The sequence below is a fragment of the Diadema antillarum genome, unplaced genomic scaffold (genome assembly GCF_040938485.1).
Source record: "Diadema antillarum isolate AM-2024a unplaced genomic scaffold, OU_Dant_1.0 seq00001849_RagTag, whole genome shotgun sequence".
NCBI lineage: Eukaryota > Metazoa > Echinodermata > Echinoidea > Diadematoida > Diadematidae > Diadema > Diadema antillarum.
Window position 1 is genome coordinate 844,038 of NW_027272521.1, and position 11,922 is coordinate 855,959.

Here is an 11,922-nt window from a genome sequence, read left to right on the forward strand (position 1 = left end):
AGGTAAATTACAAGGTAAAAAATTGGAAATTTAGTGAAAAAAATTGTTCGAAATAAAAATTTCTTACCTGTTTCCTTCTGATATAGTGGTCATCAGGTATGTTTATTCCATGGGCGTATCGGCAAATTTTGCGCTTAGTACCACGCGTAATATTGCTTGCTATATGCAGTTTTGCTATGCGCGACCATTAAGTCCCTCCGCGAGATCTAATCCCCTTACTATACTACTACTCATCGACCACTTTTAGATTACTGATTAATACCTTTCACCTTCGATTAAATACCTTGTCCTTTTGATAGGGCCTATATCTTAGAAAATATAGTTGACTTGTACTGTACGCGTGGAATTCTCGGCGATAAACGCAAGCTTACGTTCACTGGCGCAAGCTGGTCAATTTTAATCTACCACCCATTTTCCCATTTTTGAAAAGCACGTACGCGTAAATCAAGTGAATGGGCAAATAGTGTTAGCAATCTTAAATTACGCCGTGGCGGATCCAGAGGGGGCGCACCAGGTGCGCGCCCCCTCTTTATTTATTGTTTAAACAAAAGAAACAAAAAGAAAAAATGAGATGAAATCCAGAAGTAGCACCAGAAATATTGTTTGCCCCCCCCCCCTTTTTATGGAATTCCTGGATCCGCCCCTGATTATGTGTATAACTAATGAGGATTTTCTTCAATTCTTTTTTCCTCCTGTTTCCTCAAGTTATTTTTTACCTGTCACCCCCTAATTTCTCTTGATTTTTATTCATGTTTGAATGTTCCAGCATATTGCGCCCCGTCCCATGCATACTTTTGATTTTATACGCGAGGAAGCCATTGCGCCAGGGTGGTCGATCTGAAAATAGGTGGTCGATGAGTAGTAGACTTATTATTGTCTACTCAGCTCAGGCATGTAACTTCACTTGTGCTTTGGTAGGGTATGCTATGCTATTGAATGCATCCCTGACTGAGTGAGCTCACTGTGCCGTGTGCTATTAAGTTTGAATGTAGATTATGATCTTCTCTATCAGACAAAGATATGTAAAATGTACATGAGGTTGTGTAATAACAAATTTAAAAAAACATAGATTTTCATCATCCTTCCAAGTGCTCATTCACTGATATACATGTATGTATGTACAAACAAGCTGACAAATAGACAAAATGACGTAAAATTAATGAGTAACTTTAAGACTCCTACTTCTAGTCTACAAAGTAGTAATTGATTCAACAGATGCAAAAATAGAATATAAATCTAATCAGTCAGAAAATGCCCCAAACCAAAATTGACCCTCTAAAGCCAAATCATGTCATGCAGGATGTTTATTGTTAAAATGTGAAACCAGCAATACCTGTACAAGCTACTTGTGTCTCTGATGTTTGAATATGAAGTGCCAGTTGAGCTGTCACAAGGATAAAGTGTTTCAGTGTGCTATAATGAAGTAGAGCAAGTTAGTGTGCCAATGAAATCAGTGTACAAGATGTACATGTATTTAGGTTCAAGTGAAACATTCATGTACATGTATTCTTGTTGACAGGATCCAGAACTTGTTATCACAACAATGCCACAACCCCAGTCTCAGCAGCCGCAGGGCTCGAGAAGAGTTCTTCCTCCCATTTCCCCCAGCCCAGATGCTCACCAACAGTTCTTGCGAGAGCTGGAGGAACAGATTGAAGTGGAGATAGCCAGAGTAGAATGTTCAGAAGAAGGACCTGACCCCCACAGATATGCGATCTATAAGGGGGCATTTGATCAGGTTAGACTTCTCTTTATCCCATAGCCACATATCAGCAGTTTTAATTTTGTTTCACATTTTTTTTTAGGAAATCATTTATTTTATAGCAATTGAGCACAATATTTTCAGGCCACCTACACTTATTCAGTATGAAATGCTTTCTTTCAACTTGTTAAAATAGGAGATTATTATTATTATTATCATTATTATTATTTGTATTGTGCATAAAATGCTATGCAGGTACCTACATTTTTCTTTAAAGTTTGAAATGCATTCATTTTTGAATGAAATTTGAAATATAGACAGTGTCATAGACAGCCTGCACATATTAATCATATAACCTGGATTCATTATTATATAAATTCAACTTACAAGTCTAACTTATTTCTCAGGTAAAATACCTCATGATAGCAACTACGTAAATGACAAGACAGTTGTACGTAAATACAGTATGTGAGTGACTGTGTTTTCACTTTCATCATCCTCACAGATCATGGACAATGTGAGTGCATATAAACCTATTCTAAGTGCCATTAAAGCTGAGTATGAAGAGTGCATTGACACGATCGAAAGGGGTCAGGAGGAGGCATTCTATCTTGCTGGAAAGGTCAAAGCCCTGGCATCTGAACAGACAACCCTCAGCCTCTATCAGAAGAGGGCAGATGAACTGGAGCAAAAGTGAGTTGAAATCAGTTGCCATTTTCATTACTGAGTCATCTATCACTTATATATGTCATCTACAGGTGTACTGTGATTGAAGTTTAGAAGGTTGTGGAAGCTTTAAAGTTCATGTGTCCCTTTTGCAACTCTGAAAATAAGAATCCTTTCATAGGCTTGTATATTGTAGAGGTAGGTAATTCAGACCTTTCCTCAGAATGATAAAACTGAAAACTGGAGGGAGGGGGAAGCATTTCTGTAGATTTCCATATTAATTGAATTTATTCGGACCCAGAAATTCAACCTTTTTTCTCTGTACAAAAGGGGAACGTATTCTGGAGTGACATGGGGTCAGTGGGTTAGGTTTTCATTTCTTTATTGAAAACCCTAAGGTTTCATACAACGACGTTGGGTGATGTTACTCTTCAACCTTGCAAAATTTTGTGACATTTGTAAAAAGGATATGACCTGTAAATCTTTCATGCGTTGAAAAAACCAAAAAATAATGGCTTGATGATATTATGAGTAGTACTTATGGCAGAGTCTCCATGCTACCATAACCCATTGAGGAAGGGCTAATTCTGCTATAACATGCATTTCCCGTAGGCACCTTCCCCCGGTATACTCGGGACTTGTCCGTAACGAATTAGTGATCATTTGGTGGCATTCACACTTGAGTGTATCTACAAAATCAACATTAATGCAACGAGAGAGCTTAGTCTATGTGGACCCCAAAGTCATAGTGTTTACTGCAGACACTTTTCATGATTATTTTGGACATCATTCATGTTTGTGGGACTGAATGAAAGCGTACAATGTAAACAGTAAGTTCTCACATGTCTCATATTGGGTATCTTACAGCAACCTGTTAATGTAATATCATTATTCTGATACTCATAAAGTTTTGTTGTTGTTTTTTCTTATCCGTTAATTTATGTTTTTTGTTTTGTTGTTGTTTTTTTTGCTCTAATCTCTGTAGCACTTTATTGAATTGTGACAAAACTGCACCATTGCTGATTCTTTCACGCCATTTAGACTTATTGTTATACGGGCAGACAACGAGAGGTACAAGGCTGAACTAAAGAAGATCGCCGAAATATACCACAAAAGAGATGAGGTGAAAAGGAAGGCGGAAGAGAAAATAGAGCAGCAGAAGAAAAAGTTACCAACATTGCCGGACCAGATGCTGAAAGGTATATTAATAGGAATGCAAAATAGAGTCTCATTGGCACATATACCTGTATATGTTTGATTTGAAATCCAATCAAATCAGATGTATACAATCATATACCTTTAGCAGAAGCAAAGGCGTATACATGCAGGCACATGAAAACATATAGGCAAGTATGAGAACACGGCTTGGTCACATTTTGTTTATGTGACACGGCAAATACTGTGGTATAAATACCCTGAAAACTTTGTTGGCCATTCATGTTGGTGCATGATACAAACAATGAAAGAAAGAGTAAATTAACAGATACTGATCAGGAAGTATAGCCACAAAGCAGGCCAAAGCATTACATTTATTATAGTATTTGAAATACCTTGTCATTATCCAAGATAAATGTTTTCCATTGCATTTTGGCATTGTCAAATCAATTATATAAGATATGCTCGTTCCCCTTTTAAGGTCTGGATCTAGAAGAGTGCACCGATGTGGACAGGCTGGATCGAGAATTCAACAGACTTACCACGGTTTTGCGGGACCTCCGGTTGAGCAAGGATCGGGATTACTCCACCAAGGTGAGGAAGAATGAACTGAAGACCCAGTTGGAGAATAAGACCAAAGCCAGAGACAACGTCCAAGAAAAGAACCAACAACTCAAAGAAAGGTAGGCATAAAAGGAAGATGTACAGACACACAGACACACCCACATACACACACACACACACACACACTTTATAGCAACTGCTTTTGAATTTCAGCTAGTGATATGACCTACAGCGACCTTTCTTTTGATTTTTTTGCCCCCCCCCCAAAAAAAAAAAAAAAAATCAAAGCTTGAAACAAAATATATTTTACTACTTTTTTGTTTGTGTGCATGAATATGTGTTGAAATTAAAATACAGAAACATTCATGCAAGGGTTTCATATTTCCTTCAAACTATAACTGAAATGATACTCAAACTTTCTACTTATTCAAAATTGTGTCCTGAACTCAGAGAAATAAACATCCTTGAGCTCAATCCACATACTTTTGTATCCAGGTAAGTCAAGAGATATGCAGCCATTTTCCCATTTTTGATGGGGTCCTTGTATCCCAGATTCCCAGCAGTGACCATGCATGTCTTGTAAATTGAATGTAATATGGTACAAATTACCAGTTGGTGAAGTATTACCATCAATCAAAGGCAGGACCCAGTTTGCTTGAATTTAGCTATCCACTTCCATTCATGCTGTTATTCATATTTACAACAGGTATTATAAACTATAGTTTTTCTGTGATTAAAACACCAATTGATTAAAGAGTGATTCAATACCTACTTGATAGGCAGATATTGTATAGGTATGACATATACTTTGCGAGTCTAACTTTTAATGAATTAGGACTTCTTGACAATTTTGCTAGTGGTTAAATTCACAATTGTTGAGGACTGTACTAAATGGAGAAATGTATGCGTGCACATCACATTCATGTTTTTTTGGAACAGTGTTAATATTTTCGCATGTTTTTAGATTTGCGAATAGCGCCCAACTAGTGAAATTCACAAAAATAATATCCTCGAGAAATATTAGCAGTATACAGTTATCTGGCACTTGCTCAAAATTAATATAACAATACGTTTGCTCTGTGCCAATTTCACTGAAATGATGTGAAATTTGCTGAGCAACCTCTCTCAATTAATTTGTTAGAACCAGCCTCTCTGTATAAAGTGACCTACGAGATAGAAGTTGATCACCTACGTGTATGTGTACCTGCAGTCATTATCCTAAGGATCAAGTGTTTCCAGTTCTTAGCAGTCTACACCCCATTGAGTAACAGGGTACGATAATTAGCTTCCCACACCCTGTAGTCTAAAGTTTCTCAAATCCATGGCAAACTTTCTTTACATACATCACGTTACACTTCAGTGTCACACATGCCTACGAATGTGACCTGCCTTCGATCATTGCGATCTTTGCAATTGCATCATGAACATAGATCTTGCTGTATCTTTGCCAGAGCTTAGAGTTGATGATGGTGTTGGTGTTAATGCTGGAGTGTAATCTTGAAGTAATGGTGTTTGTGTTATATTTTTCTGTGAGCAAGTAAGTCCATTCACTTTTTTCCTCTCCCTGCTTAATCCCTGCTCTATTGTAGGTACATAGAAAAGAGAGTTACCTGGTACTTTCACACACAACCTGTTTTTGTTATGTTTGCTCTTTTATGGTCACAATGCACCCAATTGGGGGTTATAATCCCACTGGCGGTCTGCAGCCTCTTTAGAATTCACTGAGGCACGCAGTAGTTGTGCAACCCAAGAGGGAGCTCCTCTGGTAGATTTTATTGATCTTGTAATCAGAGGCATTGTTCACTTTTCGGTGCAGTCATACCATGAAAAAGGGCTTCAATCCTTTCAATTACCCGGACCCAGCCCTTTGGCTCAGTGAGGGAATACCAGTAGCAAACCCTAAACTTCGTGCTGAATGGCACAACATGTGTGTGTGTCTTAGCATCAGTTTTTAGTGATCCTTTTACATCACAGAATCATCTGTTGCAAGAGTGAGTAAAGTTTGCATTGTCATCATTGTGTTCACAGATATACCTGTTTTGCCCCAATATTATCTTATGATGGCGTGCCATATACTGTTTTATTTTTATTTTCTTTGCTTAAGAGCAAACATCAGCTGTTGTAAGATTCGATTGTGTGGCTCTGTTTGCCTGGGTTTCCACTTCTTGTCTGGTTATGAAGCATAGCTGAAAAGATTAGAAGTGATTTTAGACGTGTGTTTCATGGTATTTACCTGTATTCCTGTATTCACCAGTTGAAAAACAAAGTAAAACAAAGTGGTCCTTATAAAAGATGGGTCCTACCGATTATTAGGACCTCGTTGTTTTTGGATATATCAGCCATTTCAAAACTGACTCTCATCAAATAAACTTTTAATTCCTCTTAAAATTGCATGCTCTTAGATATTAAGTGATTTCTAATTATTTCACAAACAGTTAAAGTCTGAATCCCCATATCAACAAAAACTATAACATCCCTTTAAACTGTTTTTTTTTCTTGCTATACTGCAGGTGTCTGAAAGTGAGAATAGCCCTTGATGCACTGACAGCCTACTACAAGGAGAAGCAGTTTCTACTTGGGCCAGCTGAGGCGGTTTCCATGGCCCTGGCTCGTTCAGGGTCCATGATGAGTGTTAGGAGTGAGTACCTCCATGGTTCGTTACAGAGGAAAGGAATTAGATGTTTTTTTTTTTGTTCTTTGTTCATAGATTGAATATTTGGATGAAGCTTCATGCATTCACTTCTTCATGTAATGTAAAATGAGATACTGTAATTTGTGATAAACGAAAATACATGTATCTTTTGTGTGTGTAAGCACAGCTGCAGTCCTCTTTCATCATGATATGTGGTTTGCCTAATAGCCAGCTGTGCCAACAGAATACAACACCACACAGGACACAGTTATGTCCTACATGATTTTGATTTTCTTGGGTGTAGATATACAAGTCCATATTAGTGCAATTCTTCCCATGTTTAAAAACTTCCTCTTCATGATAAAACTGCCTTAGGATTTCCAAACTTCTACAAATATCTTTAATCTAAAACATACAGTGTATCAAAACAGGATTTAACCCCAAAAAGTTTAACACCATTTCAATGTTCCTAGAGAGTATTTGTATGCAAAAAAAAAAAAAAAAAATCCTGAATGTCGTATGGAAAAAAAACCCCGTAACATCCATTTATATACGGTAAATGTCAATATTTTCACAAGATTAATTTTTCATGCTGAATAGCTCAAAAACATTCGCAGGTTGTTGAATGTGCATTGCGCAGTTATCAACCCATTCACAATGTGCAGAGAAAATTGTGAAGATATTTTCACTGGTTCAAGAATTTGCTCTAGCCAGAAGTTGTGCAAAATACACAAAAACTAATGCACTGCCAAAATGTCTGCGGTAACAGTGGCGTATGTATATCAAATAAGTCTCACCTTGTTATATGTCTGCTATATTCCCATCTGTTACACAATTGATGTCTCTGTCTCTCTCCAGGTCAGGAAACAGCCTCCACCTTTGAGGATGATGATCCTACCAAGGAGCGAGAGGCAGAGCTCCTCCTGGAGTACATTGAGCACTTCAATGAGATGTTTGAGGACTCTCGTTACCTGGAGGCTGCAATGCATGCTGCCAACAGCCCTAAGGGCATCCTCCGTAACCCTGAGACCCTCCAGAGATTCAAAGGTAAGAGGCTTTCTTTTTTTCTTAAAGCGTTCTTCTTTCTACAAAAGGTGACAATTTAAATATGAAGATCAGTTATGACGTTTCTCCAAGAAAGCCAATGTGTCAGATCCTGTTCAAAAAGTGAGAGGATATTGCCATGTAAGAATTTGTGTTTCATTAATTAGTGAAAACTGGATGTACGGGTGATCTGCGGTATGAAAGCCATCTACGTCAAGTTAACCCTATCCCCACGGGGGGGGGGGCATTTTGCCCCCCCCCCCCCCCCTCGACGTTTCGCGTGATTATTCTGCAACGTGTGATGCTCTCACCGCGACAACTTTCAATTTTACTTTCAATGGCTGATACAATAAGAAATTCAATAAACAATAAAATACATAAGAAATAATTATGAAACCAAATTTTTGTTTCAATATTATTGTTGAGGATATTGAAAAGAATATGTTCACCACAAATAAATTAGCATAAATTAATTAATATAAAATACATAGATTAAAATTTAAAAAATCTAACTATACAGTCTTGTAGATTACATTAGCCTCTACCTTAGTGCAAATTTTCGCGAGGATCGCAAGATCCACGACCGAGATCTGAAGGGGGGGCCAAAAAGGCCCCCCCCCCCCCCTTGGTGGTTTCAAGTCCCTCAAAAAAATTATATCATGTTTTACAAGATATTCATAGGAGTGGTCCCTTCAACACTAGGTTGAATGTGTTGAGGTCTTTGTTCTAAATCAATCACTACCATTACACTTGTAAAACAGTACCAGTGGAGATGGAGATATGTGTTCCAACACCGTACTATAGTCATTTTTTGTTTTAAGAACTTGAAAAATTTTGGACATGTCCTGTCAAAGCTAAACATTCATGTGCATGATAGTAGACTGATGCCAAATATTGTGTACCAAGCTCTACACTGTTTTTTCTTCTCCTTTATCCTCCAGCTGTGAGGGTCAAACGAGGCCAGAAGTCCCCCCTCCTAATGTATGCCGAGGCTCTCATGTCATCCGTGCCTGCCATTGGTGTTCCCCCCAATGCGGACACCACGCTGGAGTGTGTGAAGAGCGCCCTCAGCGAGGATCGCGTGGATGTCGTCACGCATTGGGTCGCAAACGACTGGTGAGATGCGATGGACTCATAGTGCATTTAAGTGCTTTGAAGTATATTTTTCTTCATTGCAGAGCTATAGAAATATCCAGCAAGCAATATTAATGCTGATAGAAGTAAAGATGAATGTAATGGAAATTGTCATCCATAGAAATAAACTTGACTTGCTTTCACAAATTCCCATGATAGATGCTGGATAGATTATGATAGAATATGAAAGTGCAGCTGCTGCAGTTTGTTCAATACACTTTTTGGTGGCTTTCTGTTGTGTTTGAAAGAAGTAAACTGTCAGTGAAAACTTACCAATATTGATTGAATTGAATAATTGAAGTGGATGCCAACATATTTTGTAGTATCCATTTTGATGCTGGATGTAATGTATGTGTCCGGTTAAAAAAGAAAAAAAATGAATAAAAATGATGATTTTAGAAACTGTATCCTACACACAATACATTAGAGTTCTGCAATGAAATATTCAAATATGAATTATTTTAAATGTATGTTTTGATATGCTCACCACTTGCTACAGCAAAGGCAATGATGCATCTAACAATTAATTCTTTCATCCCACTGAATTCCAGGTTGACCTACTCAGAGCCATTGGGCCACCTCCTCTACAACTATGCCCATGGCCGAGGTCAGCAGGTCAGAGGTCAAGACATCATGGGTCAGTGTCTGCCCCTAGCACAGGCTGTTTACACCAAGGTCGGTGCCCACATACAGGCCGCCGTGTGCATGTGCAAACAGGGCCGAGTGCATGCCATGCTGGAATATGCACAGTCTGTCAAATTCAGCAGAGGTAGGTCTCATGCTATGATGGAACAGTTCAGTAATCCTTTGGAAAACTATGTTTGTGGTTCATTCTAACCGTGCATGTCATTTTTTTGTCTGACTTTCTTTTAACATTAAAAGCAAACAACAAATAAACAAGCCAAAATGAAAGCAAAAAACCATGAACAGTATATCGTTGGTGGGGTGACAAAACCTCGTATCTCAAAAATGTCAAATGTTCAGGAGAGCTAAAAAACATGGCTACCATAACATGTAAGTCAATGGAAACAGCCAACTTTTGTTTATCATTTGTGACTTTATTTTTGCAGATGGGCATATAAGAATTGGGAATTACATAGTAATGGTTCCTAGCTTCAATATAATGAAGAAAACTCATTTTCACCAAATATTGAGATACGAGGTTTTGTCACCCCACCAACGAATTATGTGCTTATTACTGATATTTTCACTGGATGTATCAAGTTATGCATAATATGCATTATGTGGCAATTAAACCTACATAATACAGTGGAAAGTCAGTATAACAAGATCCTTGGGACCAAGACAAATTTGTTCTTTTTATCAGATATTTTGTTATATCAGTAATCAATAAGCAATACAAAACAAAGGAAATAAATTCATTGGGACCAGAGAAATTAGTTTGTTATATCAGGTATTTGTTATAACAGATCTCTTTATATCAAGTTTCCAATGTACTTGTCTAGGTATTGTTGCTCTTGAAATTTTATTTCAAGAAGAAAGAAATGTAATACCATCATTGCAACAAATGCTGCAAAATAGTACTTTTGATGTTCTGTTGTCAGATGCCTACATTGGAGTGCTGGTGGCCTGCCCCTCCCTAGCTCTGGCAGAGGTCTTGGTCCAGTCCAGCGGTCACTCCACCAAACCAGTCTTATCGGTCGGGTCAGTGGTTAGTGCCCTTTTGAAGACAGACCATCACCAGGTTGGCATTGAGCTCATTGACAACATTCACCTGGACATCAAAAGAGGTAGGTGGCAATGCCTGCAGTGATTTGCAGCTGGCGATGCCACAATCACATACTCCACTAAAGCAGATTAATAGTTTTCAGTGTCTTTTTGCAGGTTGATGTGCTTTTGTTTGTATGTGTGTGTCTGTCCGTGTGTGCATAATTGCCCATTTGCACATGCCTTCCAACCTAGACTACGGCACAGATACACACCTGCCAGGTAAAGAAACACATTTTGGTGGCTGCAAAAATCCAGGGAGTTCAGAGTTTCCCATGACACCACTTTCCACTCAGTGCATAGTTTGATCATTTTGTTCTGACTCTACCAGTACCATGCCTGCCAACCCATCCGATTTTATCATATTTAGCTCGTTTTTTTTTTCTTTAAAAATGGTAAGAAAATTGGAACAGTACGATTTTTCAAGCCATAAGAGAGGGGAAAAAATAGCATCTGTTATAATATAATGCTAACTTCAGCTCCAGCTCACAGTGTATTAACCTATGGAAGATTGTTCACTAGCGGTGTGCGATCCATGTGTTTTTTTTAATGAGAAAAAACAGGGAGGTGGAACCTCCGTGCCTTCAAGCCAAAAACTGAAGTTTTTGATAATTTCCAGGCACTGCATGCCAATTTGAAAATCGATAATTTGATGAGGAAATCGATGTACTGATTACTCTTCTAATGCATATTGCGAGCATTAGTACCAACTGCGTATCGACTATCATATTATCCTGCTCAAATATACGATCCTCAAATTGGTTTGCATGATCAGAAGTAATCGCTAACTTCAGTGTATGGCTTGGAAGAACAGGGATTTTCTCCCATAGAAAAGCACATGAGTTGCACACTGCTAGTGAGCATGGATGTACTGAGTACATCCATGTAAAAAGTAATGCAGGTGAATGTGCATGTTTTATTTTTTCTCCTCTAAAAAAATTCTGCATCATATTTTAATAATTGCTTCATACACATGAACACGATCAAACACGATATGATTTCATGTCTAGGTCAATTTGGTTTTCTCTGGCCAGAATTAATCTTGTGAGATATGTACATGTATGCACACCACCCAAGAAGAAATAAATATGTTTTTACTCCATATCTCCCGTCCAATCCAGGTGCAAGCGATCTGCGTCTGAAGGATCTTGTCTTCGATGATCCGGACACCAAGATCGAGGTCTGGCACCAGATAATTAGAGCCTGCCAGGACAGCGGGTCCTACGACGTGGGACTGGAACTCTTGGCTGCCGTCACGGTTCTCTCTGCGATCAGGAGGGCGAGAGAGACAATCTAA

General features: G+C 38.4%; 1 protein-coding gene across 1 annotated transcript; it reads left to right on the forward strand.

Moving 5' to 3' along the window:
- Window positions 1-1,543: 1,543 nt before the first annotated feature.
- Window positions 1,544-11,922, forward strand: LOC139712749 (clathrin heavy chain linker domain-containing protein 1-like). Its single transcript, XM_071624545.1, has 10 exons — window positions 1,544-1,738; window positions 2,208-2,395; window positions 3,410-3,567; window positions 4,005-4,206; window positions 6,598-6,725; window positions 7,578-7,766; window positions 8,705-8,879; window positions 9,449-9,666; window positions 10,463-10,648; window positions 11,747-11,922. The coding sequence occupies exons 1-10, from the start codon at window positions 1,544-1,546 to the stop codon at window positions 11,920-11,922; spliced, it is 1,815 nt and encodes a 604-aa protein (XP_071480646.1).